Source organism: Drosophila kikkawai, chromosome X, assembly GCF_030179895.1.
Source record: "Drosophila kikkawai strain 14028-0561.14 chromosome X, DkikHiC1v2, whole genome shotgun sequence".
In the NCBI taxonomy this organism is placed as follows: domain Eukaryota; kingdom Metazoa; phylum Arthropoda; class Insecta; order Diptera; family Drosophilidae; genus Drosophila; species Drosophila kikkawai.
In genome coordinates, this window is record NC_091733.1 from 15,179,678 (window position 1) to 15,196,334 (window position 16,657).

Here is a 16,657-nt window from a genome sequence, read left to right on the forward strand (position 1 = left end):
GAGCAAAAAATACAAAAAAAAAGGCTGGCTGCCAGAACACAAAATTCGATGCCATTTGAAATTTTAAGGGCCCAGGAGATGCGTTACGAACCCATAAAAATATACATACATACATACATGAGTATGTTGCATTTTAGGGTTACAACTCTTGCATTTTCCCCCATTTTTCCTCCCTCCCACAAACATTTTCCACACGCACAAACAAAGTGGCAAGTGCAGATTTGAAGTTATTACGAAAAACTAACCAACATTTTGTGGGTTTGAAGTTGTGTGGAATAATATTGGTAGACCCAAAAAGCCTTTGCTATGATTGTTGTTGTAAATATTTTTATTGCCCAGAGTCGGTCTCTATACGTATATATATATATATATATATATGTATATATATGTAGTATATATGCGTGCAAAATGATGGAATTGCAGCCTGCAATGGCCATTGATGCGTTGAGTTTGTGTTTGCAGGCCAAAAGCTAACCATTTGCCAGGAAATAATTAACTGGCATTCTGGTAGCAGGAACTCCATTTGAAAATATGAAACATAAATGGGGGAATCCTTGTGTGGGAGTTTATCCAATAAAAACTTGTTTTCTGGAGAGTGATATATTATTTTTGGTAGGTTTGACTTGTAAAGTTCCTTGAAAGAATCAAATCATTTGATTTTAGAAAGTAATTTAAATTAGTTCTTTAGCTTAATTTGTTAATGAAATAAATAGTTTAAAATTTACAAATTTATAAGCTATTTAATAATATTTAAAATACTAGAGTAACTGGTAATTTATTACAAAATTCTCAATAAAGTCTACATTTTTCTAAATAATTCCAAAATAAAAATATTAAAAAATAAACAAAGACTTTCTATGAATCTTCTACATATATAAATTAATTTTAAATATTTTACATATACTATAAACTTCCAAAATAATATAACAAGTCAAAGATCAACCTTTCTTTGGGTACATTTAAATATTTATGCCTTTAAAATATCAACTTTTTAGCTTGCAAATCCTCAATTAATAGCTCCTCAAGTCTTCCAAAACTATCTTTAAACCTTTTACTATCTCAAAAGTCCCCCATATCTCTCACTGTTAAACCTTTAACCACTTATAATCCATCAAAATTTACCCTGACCAATCAACAGCTATTTGACATGCCAAAAAAAATATTTAAAAAAAAACAGAAAAAACCAAAAGCAACTCTCTGCTCCTGGCTTAAACAACTCGTTGTAATTTGTGGAGCCAAACCAAAAACCAGAAAAAAAAGAAGGCGGAAAAGAAGGTGAAAAACCGCCAAACACACACGCAAACAAAAACAAGGTCCAAACAAATGCAGCAACAACAATCGACGCTGTTGTTGCTACTGTGTTGCATTGTGGGTAGGAAAAATTACGAAACCAAAAATCAGCAACCAAATATGTGGTTGCCACCAACAAAAGGCCCAAAACAGAGAACACATATCCCCCAGTGGGGGATTTTTTTTTAACTCCCATCAAAGGGGGGAGGTGGGCGGCGGCAGGTGAGTTGTTTGGTGGTCAATTCTTTTCCACCAACCAGGACCCCTCCTCCTGCGTCTGTCTGTTTCGTGTCAAAGAAGCGCAAAAAAAGAGAAACTGCAACTCGCAGGATAATGCAACAATTGAGGGGAATCCCCCCTCCCCCCTTGCCCCAAACAATTTGCCGCTGCAATAATAAACATGCGAGAAAACGCATGTCCAACGGTTTTCCCAGGTTTTCTTTCATTTTTTTTTTAAATATTTTTTGTATACCCTGGCAGAGGGTGTTCTTCTTTTAAACAACTTCTTTATGTTTTTAAATATTTTTTGTCTATAAATTGTTATATTTTGTTGCTTTGTTCTTTCTTAAAAAGAAAAGATAAAGTAAAATAATTATAGATTAAAATATCCTTTAATCTTCAAAGAAAATCTGCATAATTTTCCTCCAAAAGTCAAGTTTGACTATAGGGTATTTCCATTTTTCATAGCCTTGCCTTGTTTTTATATTTAAAAATTTTCCCTCAGTTTTTTTCATTGTATATTTTTTGTATTTTTTGGCAACAACAATAAACGAAGCGGGCATTGAATTCTCTTTTTTTTTTAACCCCTTCCTTTCAGGACATTGCAGTTGCGGGCAGGAAAAGAGAAAGGCTGAGGGCAGGCAATGGCGCTTGTCTGACAGCTGTACAAACGCAGACCGACAAACAAGGGTTAAGGTGAGGGGGGGTTAAGGGGTGAAAAATGTGGAAAGGTTAACGCTGGGGCCTTTTCCAGGGGAACGCAATGCCTGGTGCAGCTGGCAGGACGCGTTTGGTCAGTTGGCTGGTTTCCGTTGCACACGCGGCGTATGCGTAATATGCGCACATGCAGAAATACGGTAAAAAACGGGCAAAGAAAAATCAATAAAAAGGAAAAGAGCAAACAGTAGTCCATGGCAGGCAGGCAGGGTCCATCTTGCAGGCTGCCATGCTCTCCATTTTCCCCCTCCCCACCGATCTTTCCAAGCCATTGCAGTCAAACTTGTTGACAATCACGTGCAAGGCTGCTCCTGCACTTTGCTCCTTTTTGGGGTTTTGCATTTTGAGGCCAACATTGAGGCCACGAACTGCGGAACGGGTGCCACCTCATACCCAAACGATTTTCCTTTCCCTTCTCCCCCCTCTGGGGGCTTTTCATTTTTCTGTGCGGCCGTGAGGCGTATGTGTGTGTGTAAATTTATGACTCTGCTTAAGTAGTTGATGAAGTCAGTCGATGATAAGGTGATACCCTGGGTTAAGGTAAAGGGAAAGTCTAGGGAATAATTAGGGAACTTGCAGATCCTTGAAGATCCAAGGCTTTGCAAGGAGAGCCAAGAACAATTCATTGAAAATAATAATAATAATTATAAAATAAATATTTTCTTGATTTTTATATATTTCTTCAAGGATATCCTTTAGGTCGTTGCATTTTCTCCCTTACTTTTGACCTGCTGTCCAGTAGAAGGTCGTACGGTCCTTTCTCTGGTTACGCATTCTCTGGCCTGTTTGCCAATTTTTCAACAGCTTGTTAACATTTTGTCGCCCATCAGACACTCAACGAAAAGGAGTGTAACTTAACTTGACAGTGGGGAGTTTTAAGGGGTTAAAGAAAACGCGTTAATGAAGTGTTGCTTGAGAGCTCATTATGCATTTTGCTCACGTTTTTAATTTTTAATTGCATTGCCTGCTGGCCTGGGGGTTGGATATTGCAGTGTCCTGTTTTTTTTTTTTTTTGGTCCTTTCATTAAACGGCACCGCACGACGGCAAACGATTAAAATGACCGCCGAGCAGCAAATCGAATTAATTTTTGTAACGTGCAAATGGCCGGACAGCAAAAGTTTCCCTCACAAAGAGAGAGGGGAAAAAGGTATGGAAAATCGGGGAAAAATCGGGGAAAAATCGTCGCTGCCACACGACACATTTAAGTTGCTGATTAAGCCCGCTGCCTCGCGTTATGTACTCCTCCGTACATTATGTACTTAAAAAAAGCACATAAAGATGTAATGACCGGGCTGATGTTGCACCTGGCCCTTGGCCGCAAAAACCAGCAGCTACTGCAACAGAAATTGCACCAACATCAGCAACAGCAGCATCAGCAGCATCATCAGCAAAAGGATGTCCACATATTCGGCTTAATAAACTGCATGAAAGTAAAGCCAGAGGCTGGCTTTAATTGACAAAAAATAAAGGAAGTGAAACAGGATAAAGGCCAGGCTCTGGGCTGGAATTAAATCAACAGAAACGGTAACAAAATTACAGACAAGAAAGGCAGGGAATAAAAAGTCCTTACATTTGTTCTATATTTTTTATAGAACGTATACTCAAGACAGAAATTCTAAAAAAACGAAACACCTTTTGTATTGTTTAAGTTCTAAAATTTCTTGTTAAATGGATTTGAAATCTATGGCTTAATACTATTTAAAATTCTGTTTATTTGCACAGGAAGATGCAGGATCATTGGCAACATTATCGGCAACTTGGCCAAACACAACAGCAGCAACAGCAGGCAGACAACATCGCCGACGGCCAATACCGATATGCCACATCATGAGGTTGGCTCATATTTTTTAATGAATATTGAGGATTAAAGGAATTTCAGTTGGATTTTCATTGAATTATGTATTTATTTTCCTGCCGTGTGCTATTTTCCTCCATTTTTTTTGCCAATCAGGACCTCAGCAATGGCCCGAACCAACGGCTCTTCCTGGCTGCGGTTACTGGACCGCTGAACCAGGAACATATATCCCATATATTTCTTTGTCGCACGCGATGATTTATTAAGTCATTAGCACTTGTGCGGCCACGCCCCCAGACACACACACACGCGCACACAGAGGCAGGATGCAGGCTGCAGGATAAACACCCACGCATACTACTTGTAATTCTTATTAATTGTGTGCGCCGTTGCTGTTCGTATATAAATATATATATAAAAAAAATATATATATATATATATATATATGTATAAGTAGACTTATATATTTTTCAGAAGCCTACCGCCGCCGGTACATTAATGCATTGGTTCCTGGACATAGCATTAACTCTTTCAGTTTGCGCATTTTAAAATAGAACATCAGAGATTGCAGGCCATCGTGAATATTTCATGGCAAAAGGATATCGACGGGTTAAATTAAGAGTTGGTTGATAAGTAAGCAAGCCATGTGATGGGAAAATTTCAGGTTTTTCTCTTTTAACAATTAAGGTATTTTATTAAGATTTATTTAAGGTTATTTTTTTAAGATTTTTAATTATATTTTAAACGAATTTCCAAGAACGAAACTGTTTTGTTATTTATAAAATTATTTCTAAAAATTTAAAAATCAATTAAATACAAGCCTCTCTTATTTGATGGAAAATCCAATAATGTAATATTTCCATGACCTAACCCTGTATACTCCAACCACAGCCCAATAAATAACCACTTTCGGTGGCGTATACTTGATATCTTCTTAAACTTCATAAAGTGCCTGCACAGAAAGTAAATCAAAGAAGAAAAACGAGTGCAATTTCACTCAGAATTGAAGTTGTCTTTCATTCATTCGATGCGAGGCAAACCAACCGCATATCGAACAGCTTTAAGCCAATTTGTGTGGAGACATTAAGGCAGTATTACACCTCTTATTTTACACCTCGGCATTCAAAATATAATTTATATAAAATAAATAAGAAATAAAAGAAGACAAAACTAAAAAGAAAAGTATAAATAAAGGGAAAATGTAAACTAAAAAAAGGTATTTTGTAGAAGGTGTGATACAGCCTTGAAAAAAAAGCTGCTTCTTCAGCAGATTCTTCGGCTCTTCCTTCGAGAGAAGAAAAATCCCGTAGAGGGGAAAATGTCAGAAATGCGTGTGAAAAATAAACGAGATTTTCGCAACGCGCTTTTGATATTTTTGCATGACAGAAGCCAAATGAGAAAATGCGATTTTCCGCATTGCTCCGGCCAATGACATGGACATGGACATGGCGGTGTGGCGAAAAAAAAAAAAAACAGAAATAAAAATAAAAATAAAAATACGTGGGGACTATGGAGGATGCTGTCCAACAACAACAACGGCCTACCAACTTAATGTGCTGACGCTTCCTGGCACACAAACACAGAGGCTGGAACAGGGAAAATGCAGCGAGACAGACGCGCACAATAATTTTTACAATTTGCAGCAATGCGTTTTTAATTTAAATCGATAAAAGTTGCACTCGCACACAAAAAACAAAAACGAAAACCCAGACGAAGGACAACAACAGCACAATGCACAATATAATTGCAAGCAACCCTCATAAATATATATCCCACCGATCCCACACATTCCCTGCGAACTGACTTTAACTTCTCCATTTTCAAATGGTCATCAATTTTTAATGAAGATACCAAACAGGACTTTGGTCATAATCAGGAAATATATTTAAAGAATTTCATTGCATTTTAAAGTGATTTTTATAGTTTTTAAAATCTAAGAAACTAGTATTTTATATACAATTAAAATATATATAAATTAAAATATAAATCTAGATAAAGTTTAGTTTAAAATACGGGGTTTATGAGTCTTTACAGATTTATTAAACTATTAATTAGTAATTAGCGAGAATAACTCAATATAATTTCTTTAATTTTTAAAGATATTTCCCAGCCAAAAAGGCAGTAAAGTGTTCTGTTTTACATTCTGAGCTTCACTTAAAACTCTCTTCACTTATTAATTAAATATTTGTTTTATCAAACCAACAAAAATGTTTAATTTCAGCTCTCATCTTCATCAAAACTGAACCAATGGCCACACAAAAATGTCAATAATTTCAGCAAATTAAAATAAATCATTAACTTTAAAGTAAAAAACGACCTAGCGACATTAAAATTGGCCAATCAGCAGAGGCTACATAAAAAACTAAGGTAGAAAAACTAAACATATTGCCATAAATATAAATTAAATTAAACATTATAAAATGAAACGTTCAACTGTCGCATTGCATTAGCAAAGCACAAAAAAAAAATAGATGAAAAAAAAATATATATAAATAGGAAAATGTTGCAGTTGGAAAAATAATTTCATTGCCTACATTTGAGCGACGGCTGTAGGTATGCTTGTTGTTGTTTTTGTTTGTGATTTGACTGCCACACCACACACACATACACACGCACACAGAGGGCTGTCCTATCTGTCTGCGTGTGTTTATTTCATTTTATTATTTTTTCTCTTTTGCGGTCAACGAGTTGGTTGACCACTTTCAAATACAGCCCAACTCCCCCCCCGATTTGCCACCGACTTTTTACACACACACACACATCCCTTAGCCCATAGCCAGGCCCTTGAGCTGCCTGCCACGCCCCCAATCTACGCCCCCTCTTTATGCCAAAAGAGTCTGCCTCTTGGAGTCACGGTATCGAAATCACAATATTTGCTTGGCTACTATTTTTCATTTTAAAAATACCCTTACAGAAAAAGGTATTTCATAAAAGTTATATAAGTTTGAGTCTTGATTTTATGAAATTTTTAGAATATATAGAAACCTTTCCACTTAGAAAAAATAGCTGCCTGAAGGCAACTTTGAAAAGCTAAGAGGAGGGGCTTTCTTTAGAGAGAGAATAGAGTTTTGTTTTGTTTCCTTTGAATGGCATATTTCCTAAGTAATTAAAAATAGTTTTAAATTTATTTTTTCTTAAAAATATTTGTATTTTATATAAAAAATAATTAACTAATATTTAAGTAGTATATTTTCTTATAGAATGAGACCAAGATGTCAGCCAAATGAAGATAACTTTTCCGTTGGGTAACTTGTTTAATCCCTTTCTTACTTTCTTAAGCCACATTAAATCCTTAAAAATATATCATTAATTTTTTATTATTAGCTATATATTTTTATAAATTTCATTATTCATATACCCTATAATTTTAAGAGTCTTCTCTTTCCATTTCAAAATTTTGTTTGACTGTTCAGTTTGATGTAAAACCCTAAACACTCGACTTTGTTGTTGTCTGTGTTTCAGTGTTTTTTCTTTTTTTATTTATACATATACACATATATTTTTTATGTTTTCTTTTTTTTTTGAGTTGTTGGCCCGTTTGGTTAACCGTTGAATTATCAATTTCGCGGTAGAACTTGCGGTACATAAGTGCGGTTCACCGATGACTTTTCCAAGGTATCATATTCTATATGTGCGCACAATTGTTGCAGTCTTTTGTTTGCACACACACACACACACGCAGACGTTTCGAAATTAACACGTTAAATTTTAATTAATTACATTAAGTAAAAATTGCTCACTGCTCGATACGCATTTGACTTGTCAAGTGGATCATTAAATGGCTTTTTCACCAGGTTTATTCTTTCACCTGTCAACATTTTGTGGACATCATTTTGTTGTTTATAATAAATAAAGCTATCTTTTGATGGTTAAATATTGTTTAAAAGTTTAATGTTATTTTGTTAGTTATTACTATAAAGTTGTAAATATTTTTAAATAGAAAATTCAAGTTGAGAAAAGGTTTTTATTAAAGAGGTCTGCCTTGAACTCTTAAAGGGGTTTTAATAACGCATTGATTATAATGAATTCAATAATATTGAGACTTAAATTAGTCATTAATTTTACTAGTAATTATTTGTGGTAGCCTTTAAATTTAATATTTTATAATTGATTCAGAAATTCTTGTTCCTAAGTCACGAAAACTCCTTGAACTTGTTTAAGAAACCTTTTACAAAAGAGGCTTTTTAGTGCTGTTTATTACTGAAAGAAACCTTAAAAAATTAATGACAATTAAATTAACTATTAACCTTTTCTTCTGAATCCAAATCATACAAGTATGTATTCACATTACATTTATATTATTAACAAAAATAAATTAAAAAATAAATAAAAATATTGCTTGAAACCTTTTTTAGCTCTCCTTTTTGTTATTTTATATTCAACTCACCTTTGATATCTGCTATTGTGATCACCAAATCCACTTGGCAAGCAGCTGCTGATCTACCCAAAAATATATATGATTTTCTTTATATATTTTGTTAACACTTTAAACTCTCGATGGGATCTCTCTTCACTGTTTTGCAACTTTCGATCTCTTCACGCCCACTTCCAGGCGGTTGTACACTCGAAAAAACAAAGAAACTTGAACAAACGGCAGCGATTTGAAGAGCACATAAACTGTGTTTTGCAAAGATCTTAAGTGAGAGATCTCAGTTTTAGTTAAATTTCTTCTAAAAGATTCTACGATCTCAGAAATGTTACAATCCTCGTATAAATTAAAGATTTCTATAATGATTTTATAACAATTTTTTCCACTAATTCTTCACCGATTTGGGGGACACGTTTTCATCATTATCCTGCCACGTAACGGAATGCAACGGGGTAACGTAACGCGATCGAAGCACGTCGAAGGAACGTAACGGAAGCACGGCCGGCGCGTTAGTGGTCAAAATGCAGAGTGACACATACGGGGGCACCTGACCAGCTGCAGAGTTGCTGATGATGTTGCTGCTGCTGCTGCTGAGGCTGATGCTGATGCTGCTGCTTCTGCCGGGATGCAATTCGTGCGGCAATACGAGCACAACCCGAATCCCGAAAACCGAGAGCCTTTTGAGCGCACCCGATTTGCAGTTTTGCACTTGGCCCGAACGGCCGAATCGAATGGGTTTTAACGAATGCGATTCGTAGAAAGTGTCGTTAGTGTTGTGCGTACGTACGTAGTGCGTTGTGTGTGGAGAGAGTGTGTGTATGGCTTTGCTTGCTGCTGCTGCTATACCGGTTAACGGCACAATTGCAAATGATAACAACGCACACGAATTTTCGAAATTTTCACACAAAAAACTTTTCAAATTTCCAAACGAGAGAGAGAGCTACGTCGCTGCCATTGCCACACATGTGTGCCAGAGTGTGTGCCAGAGTGTGTGTATGTTGCCTTTCGAATAGCTCAAACGCAAATTGAGTTGAGAGTCGAGAGTCGAGAGTCGAGAGTCTCGTTTTTGGCTCAGAATCATCGAGAAGGAGGAGGTGACGTCGGCGTCGGAATGGCAACAATTAAAAGCGAGGAAGAGCTGCTCGTTGCTCGTTGCTCGTCGAGTGACTCCAGCAGAAGGGAAATGAAATTAGGGAAAACCCGCACCGCATTAAGCCTTTCCCCCTCCCAACCCCTCTTATAAGAGGGGGGTATACCTCCCACAATTTTTGTAATAAATGACCAACCCCAAAGTACCCCCAACACGCAGACACACACAGAAGCCGCTACAGCAGCAACGAAGAACTGACCAACCAACCAACCAACCAACCCCTTTGCATTTCCATTTTCCACTCATTTTGAAAATCAGGTTTTATTTCTACACAAAATACATAAATTTAGCATCATTATCTGTAGGCAAAGCAACCCTTTTCAGAGGAGGAGGAGGACTCCGGGTCTGGATCTCCCGCTCCGGGCCAGCTTTGGCCACATAAAGAGAGGTGTATATATGCGTATGTGTTGCTGCCACATGAGCGAAATGCTCATTATCATAAACAACAACAAGTAGCAAGTGGGCGGCGGTGTGTGTGCCTTGTTTTGAGCTGGAAAATGCAACATTTTACATAATATACGCCGTCACTTCATATATAGTTTCACTAGATTTATACACACACACATGCAGTACATATAATATATATAATATATATACATATATTTGTATATATATTTGTATATAAAGTACGACTCCGAGTTGAAAATCGAGGCGAGAGCATGGCTTTGGGGCAAACTGTTGCCGAGAGGGCGAGTGAGCATTGAGTAGTTTTCACTCGAGAATATATGTATGTATATATGTACATATATAATGAATTTTAAACTATTTTCCTTTGGAAGGGGGTGGGGGTGCTGGGTGGAAACTATCGCATTCGTCGTCATTTGCCATTTGCCGTTAGTTTGTTGCTGACTTCGATTCCCTCAGCTTCTGCCAGTTCTTCTTTGGATGCTTCAGCTTCAGCTTCAGTTTTAGCTTTAGTTTTAGCCACTTCTTTTGCCAAACAAAAGTTTTTCCAAAAGGGCCAAAAAATCTGGGGGGGTGGGTGCACACATTAGTCTCTAACTGTAAATTAGTGTGGGTTTAGCAAGCGAGACTGTACTTTCTAAAAACTTTAATTTTGAATTGATTGTATTTTAGGTTTAGAAAACGATCTTAAGGGGAAGAAATATTTAAAAAAATTAATTAATTAAATTAATTAATTTAAAGATACATATGTATCTTATCAAAAACTTACTGAGATCAGTAGAAAAATTTGGATTAACTTGATTTTAAGACTAATTTCATACTTTGGAGGTAAGGTGATTTTCTGGCTGAATTCTTACTTGGGAATTATAAGCCGCAGATTGGAAATATTAACTATTTATGTTATTAAAAATTGTTTATAAATTGTTTATGAATTGTTTATAAATTGTTTATGAATTGTTTATAAATTGTTAATAAATTGTTAATAAATTGCTTATAAATTGTTTATAAATTGTTTATAAATTGTTTATGAATTGTTTATAAATTGTTTATAAATTGTTTATAAATTGTTTATAAATTGGTTATAAATTATTTATAAATTGTTTATAAATTGTTTATAAATTGTTTATAAATTGTTTATGAATTGTTTATAAATTGTTTATAAATTGTTTATAAATTGTTTATAAATTGGTTATAAATTATTTATAAATTGTTTATAAATTGTTAATAAATTGTTAATAAATTGCTTATAAATTGTTTATAAATTGTTTATAAATTGCTTATAAATTATTTATAAATTAATCATAAATTTGTTATAAATTTAATATATTTAACGATATTAATATTCATTGACTTATTCAATATTTAATGCATTTAAACCGACTGTGCAGATTGCGCTCACATGTGTGCAGTTTTTGTGTTTTGCTTTTTCCTCCTCGGCACAGGACATCATCGGCATTATCCTTACAACGGCCAACGCTGGCATCTGAGCGACCTTTTCAACTTGTCTGCAGGGGCGTGGCACTCGAGGGGGGAATGGGGCCGGAGTATTTGACGGACATTTCTAATTTACAAATGTATGTGTGTGTGTGTGGCCGTGTGTGTGTGTGTGGAAATGCCTGGCAAACAAAACAAACTCGCAGCTCGATGGCGACGGCAACTGTGTTAATGATTAGAAAAACCTTTGCATTGGGCCAACCCCCCATTTTTGCACTGGGCCATCCCCCTTTTTTGCACACACACGCAGTACCCACAAGTCCCGGCCTTCCCCCCCTATAACCCCCCACCACCGCGTATCTACTTCCTGGCAATTAATGTGTGCAACATACGCGTTTTAATTTAACGCAACGCAACGCAACGCGACTTTGCCCCTTTCTCAACCATCCCTGGGCCACTGTCATTTCCCCCCCTCTGAAGTTGGAAAACTTTTGTTGCTTTTTTGCCGTAATTTTAAATGGTTTTCCACGTCCACACACACCCCACACACATGAGGTAAAGGAGTGGGTGGAACGCCCCGTTTTGAAAACTAAACCAACCAGTTTGGCAAGTTCCAAAAGGATTCACTTTGGGCCAGAAGTTGCCAGGACGAAAGGAGCGTGGGGGGAGGAGGAGTGAGGAGTCCTTGTGCGTGCGCGAATATGCGTGGCAAGGATTGCACTGGAATGGGTAGGGAATGACGATGGTGATGAGTCCTGAGTCCATGCTCCACTAGCAAAAACCCAGGGTTAAGATTCGCCTTAAATTTCAAGTACAAACAAATGGATTTTCTTCATTTTTTTTTTGGTAATTTCTAATAGAAAATACATGCTGCACTTAATAAAACAAACAAAAATGGTTTTAAAAGGAAGAAAAGAGAAAGAAGGGGGAATATGTGCTTGGGGAAATGTATTTTCACAGGTGTTGAGAGATTAAATGGAATTTAGAGGGTTTATTATTATGGAAAATATAAAGTATAGGATTAGGTTTGATTTTGCTCTTAATTTTAAAATAGTTATTATATAGTATAAAAAATATTAGACTTTTTCCCCCAGTGCACTGGCTCTCACACACACAATGCACTCTGGTGCGTTCAATAGCGGACTCAAACCTGCAATGGTTAATGATGGACCCGGTTACCAGGCCTGGCTAGGTGGAGGTGGTTCTACCTCTCCCCCCTTGTACGGGTCTAAGTCCAGTTCCGCGTCCGTGTCCGGGCACTCGTCCCGGGGCCGCTTATGCAAATGGCAATGCAGCAGAGCGCGGATTTGCATGAACATTTTGCTAAACAAAAGTAAACCAATGCACACGCAATCCGAGCGGAGCCGGAGCCAAACGAGCTGCCATTTTGCATGAAATAAACTGGAGGATCGGATCGGAAGACTCGGGTTCCTGGTCCGTGTCCATGTCCATGTCCGTGTCCGATTTCCCCCTGTTGTTGGACTCCTAGCAGGTGCCGGTGGGATATTTATACATACGCACATTGCAGCCTGATTAAGCAGCATCTTTGCCACGGAAAAGAGTCATTTATAAGGATATAGATTGGGAGGATAAAGGATAAGGAAACCGAACTATATAAAACAGATATATATAATATGGAAATTTGACATTTAGCTTAGTTAATTTTGCATTTATTATTGTTTATTGTTTTATCTTTAAATTGTATATAAAAATCGATAAATATATATTAATATATTTATTCTAACCTTTTTTTCAAATATCTATAATAATATCAATTGATTCTTTTTGATCTGCAATTCATACCTAAATATTTTCTTAATTTATTTTCTCATTTATTTAAATTATTTTCAATTAAAAAAATAACTAACAAATATGCATGTAGAGGATGCTCTTCGGCTCTTTACCACATAGCTCTAATCCTAGACACATTTGTACCCCCCTTTAACCCCTTGAGCTCTTAACCCCGCGGTGGCCCTTCTCTAGTCATACCCCCACACCCCGCCCCTCGTGCCTTTTATTTGATTTTCCTCCACGGTGGACCTCCCACGCGCTTCACTTTTGCGGCTTGTTTACATTTTGTGTGCCACGTGCCATGACAGAAAGCAATAAAAACAAAGCGAAAACGTAAAGGAAAAGGAAAAGGAAAAACGAAAAGAAAAGAATCACAGCCGGCCTCCGATTAACGACACCCCATCCCCACCACCCACCACCCACACCCTTGAGCCCCAGCACAGGAGGGAAAAGCCTTGCCCAATTGCAGTTTCAGTGGGAAAATCAAGGAAAAAATGAAATTGCACTCAATTTGCATTTGCAACAAGGGTTGCCAAGGCTCGCAAAGTGATTATAACTATTATAAAATATATAATAATATAAAATATATAAGAAAATATAGTTAACAATATTCGTAATAGATATAATGTAATATAATACCTTAAAAAATATAATAACGCTTAATTCTATAATTTTAATAATACTTTTAAAATATATATTAAATAATATTGAAACATAATACAATATTTATTTGAATATAAAAACAAAAAAAATAATACAAAAATATACTTTCTGAGACTTTAAAATTTTGTACTTTACCTTATAAAATATTACTAAATTAAATAATAATATATAATATATTTATTTATAATATTTATATATTTATATTAATAATTTTCTGTAATTATATTTCTTAATGTTCTCTTACTATACTTTATTATATAAAATATTTCTATATTAAATTTCTAATTCTTGTAACCTGACAACCATGTTGCAATTGTTTCTCTTTTTCGAGCAAAAACTGTGAGTTGTGCTCTCCGAGACTCACTCAAAAAAAAAGGGGGCCACTGAGTGAGTGGCGTACATCCCCCCTCCCCCTATTTACCCCTTACCCACCTGCTAACACAATTTTTCCCCCGAGCAATGCTCTCCATTTTCCTCCTCTCATTTTCCCTCTGGACGCGCCTCCGTGAATTGCATTGGCAGCAGCAGGCGGAGCCGTCGCTCTTCTAGTTTATTTCTGTGCCCGGATTTTCACTTGCTGTATTTTTCCCCCAGTTTTTTTATTGCGATTTTTCCCCCATTTTCCCCCGGACGAGAAAAATGCGCAGCCATCGGATCCGCTGATTGGAAGAGCACCGACTCAACTCGATGCTTTAATAGTTTCTGGGGTTGTGAGCTCAGCCCCCGCGTGTGCCCTAGGAGCAGAGAGGGTGAACCCCCACTTGGGGGTTCGTTATCCCTCCCTCATCATGCTGCACTTTGCGGCTGGGGAGCCACTGGCTGGCTGCCTGGCTGCCTGTGGGTGACAATTTCGTTTTATTTTGCCACTTTCTGGGCTGCTTTTTCCCCCAGGATCACACTCTATGATTTCAACAGCTAACTTGGCTGCTAGAAGGAACTGGAATGAGCAGTTTGAAATAGGGTTAAAGGTAGTATAAGTGGTATAAGTTTATAAATAAATTAATGTTATAATTTTAATACTACTTTAATGGTTTAGGAATTTGTATATTTTGGAGTTCTTTCCCAGAGGAGTTTCTTCTTCAAATACTTTTTTTTACTATACTTTTACTTATTTTCATTTTTAGAAAATTGTAATAATACATAATAATACCCCCCACACAATACCCTTATCGTCATGTGTCAAATAATGTACAAATTTAATTGTTATGAAATTTTTTGTATTTTTCATAATGGAATCGTAATATGGAACTGAATTATCCAAATTTAGCGATTCTTCTAATGATGACTGTCATCGGGGCCACCAGCGAGGCCCCAAGGGTGAAGCGTTTATCCTCTGCCGAATTCAAGGGGGACGCCACCCTCGAGCTGGCCAAGTACGTGGTCTCTATACGATCAAGGACACCGCAGACGTTCTTTGGCGACAATCACTTTTGTGGCGGTGGACTTCTATCGCGGCGCTGGGTGCTCACCGCCGCCCATTGTGTGATGAAGTAGGTAACGACCTTGGCATTTGATCCCACCCAGCAATACTAATTTTCCCCCATCCAAGCCAACTCAAGGTCATATACATGCCACGGATGCTGCTGGTGGTGTCCGGAACACCCCACCGTTTGCGCTTTGTCAAAGACAGAACTGTGTGTTCGCCGGTGAAATCGGTGCATGTGCCCAAGAACTTCATCATGTACAATACGATGAATATGGCGCTGATTTGTCTGAAGCACAAGTTGCCCTTGGATAATCCAAACATTGGATATCTTCTCCTGCCCCTGACGCCGCCCCAGATGGGAGTGACTTACTCGGTGCTCGGCTGGGGGCGAATGTATTCGGTAAGTCACAGATCGAATTGATTCGGTTGAATCGGATTCATCCTATTCTTCGCAGGAAGGCCCCCTGTCTTCCGAAATTTTACAACTGGAAGTGGCCCTCATGGACACCAAGAAGTGCCTGTCGCACTTCAAATACTTTCGCCCCGGCATGCTATGCGCCGGCAAAGATAATTCAACCATTGACGCTGATCCCTGTTCTGGCGATATCGGTGCCCCGGTCATATGGAACGGGGTGGTGGTGGGCATTGTGTCCTATCCCCTGGGCTGTGGCTCCGATATCCTGCCCTCCATTTACACGGATGTTCACTCCGGCCTCAAGTGGATCACGGAAACGGCCTATGCCTCTTTGGCGGAGGGGTTGAGGCCACTCCTTGTCATGGTTTTGTCATCGTTGGGAGTGCTGCTCACACTATAAGCCGGCTTTCTAAAACAAAATCATGTAAATATTCGGATGACCAAAATGATCATTCTATGTATGTATGTCTGTGGATCCATATTTTCGTACTAACTGTGCTTTCATTTTGGTAAATGCATTTTGAATACATGAAATCTTGAAAAATCTTAAACTCGAATTTGATTTCCAATTTAACAATTTCCCTATAATCCCGTAAAAGGAAAGTGCATTGCCTGGTCGCTGGCATTTTTCCTAGAATTTTCCTCCGCCATTTTGGTATATAAGTTGGCTGCTGCTCCAGTAACCTTCTCCCCCAGGAAAATTCTCATTCATCCAATGCATTTTCCCTTTTTCTAGTTTTTATTTTCCCTTTTTTATTTTGCGTTTTCCTTTTTCGGGTAGTAGGGAACATGCGCAGAGTTTTTCCTGCCCCTTCAAAAAAAACAAAATTGCACCCAAAAAAAAGCAGGAAAAACAGAAAGAAAAGCTAAACGAATAAAATGCAGTGCAATGGAAATGTGTTCCTCTTGTCTCTCTCTATATGTGTATGTGTGTTTGTGCTTCGTCTGCTTTTGCTGTGAAAAATAGAAAAACGAAAGTTTT

General features: G+C 37.3%; 1 protein-coding gene across 2 annotated transcripts; it reads left to right on the forward strand.

Moving 5' to 3' along the window:
• The first annotated feature begins 14,986 nt into the window (after positions 1-14,986).
• On the forward strand, positions 14,987-16,226 carry LOC108080061 (trypsin alpha-3). Of its 2 annotated transcripts, none has more exons than XM_017174643.3 (3): positions 14,987-15,324; positions 15,384-15,660; positions 15,716-16,226. In XM_017174643.3, exons 1-3 carry the CDS (start codon positions 15,077-15,079, stop codon positions 16,073-16,075), a joined length of 885 nt encoding a protein of 294 aa, XP_017030132.1. In that variant the 5' UTR covers positions 14,987-15,076; the 3' UTR covers positions 16,076-16,226. The 2 variants fall into 2 exon arrangements, with proteins under 2 accessions (XP_017030132.1, XP_017030133.1); XM_017174644.3 differs by having other exon boundaries at positions 15,187-15,328.
• The last annotated feature ends 431 nt before the right edge of the window (positions 16,227-16,657 follow it).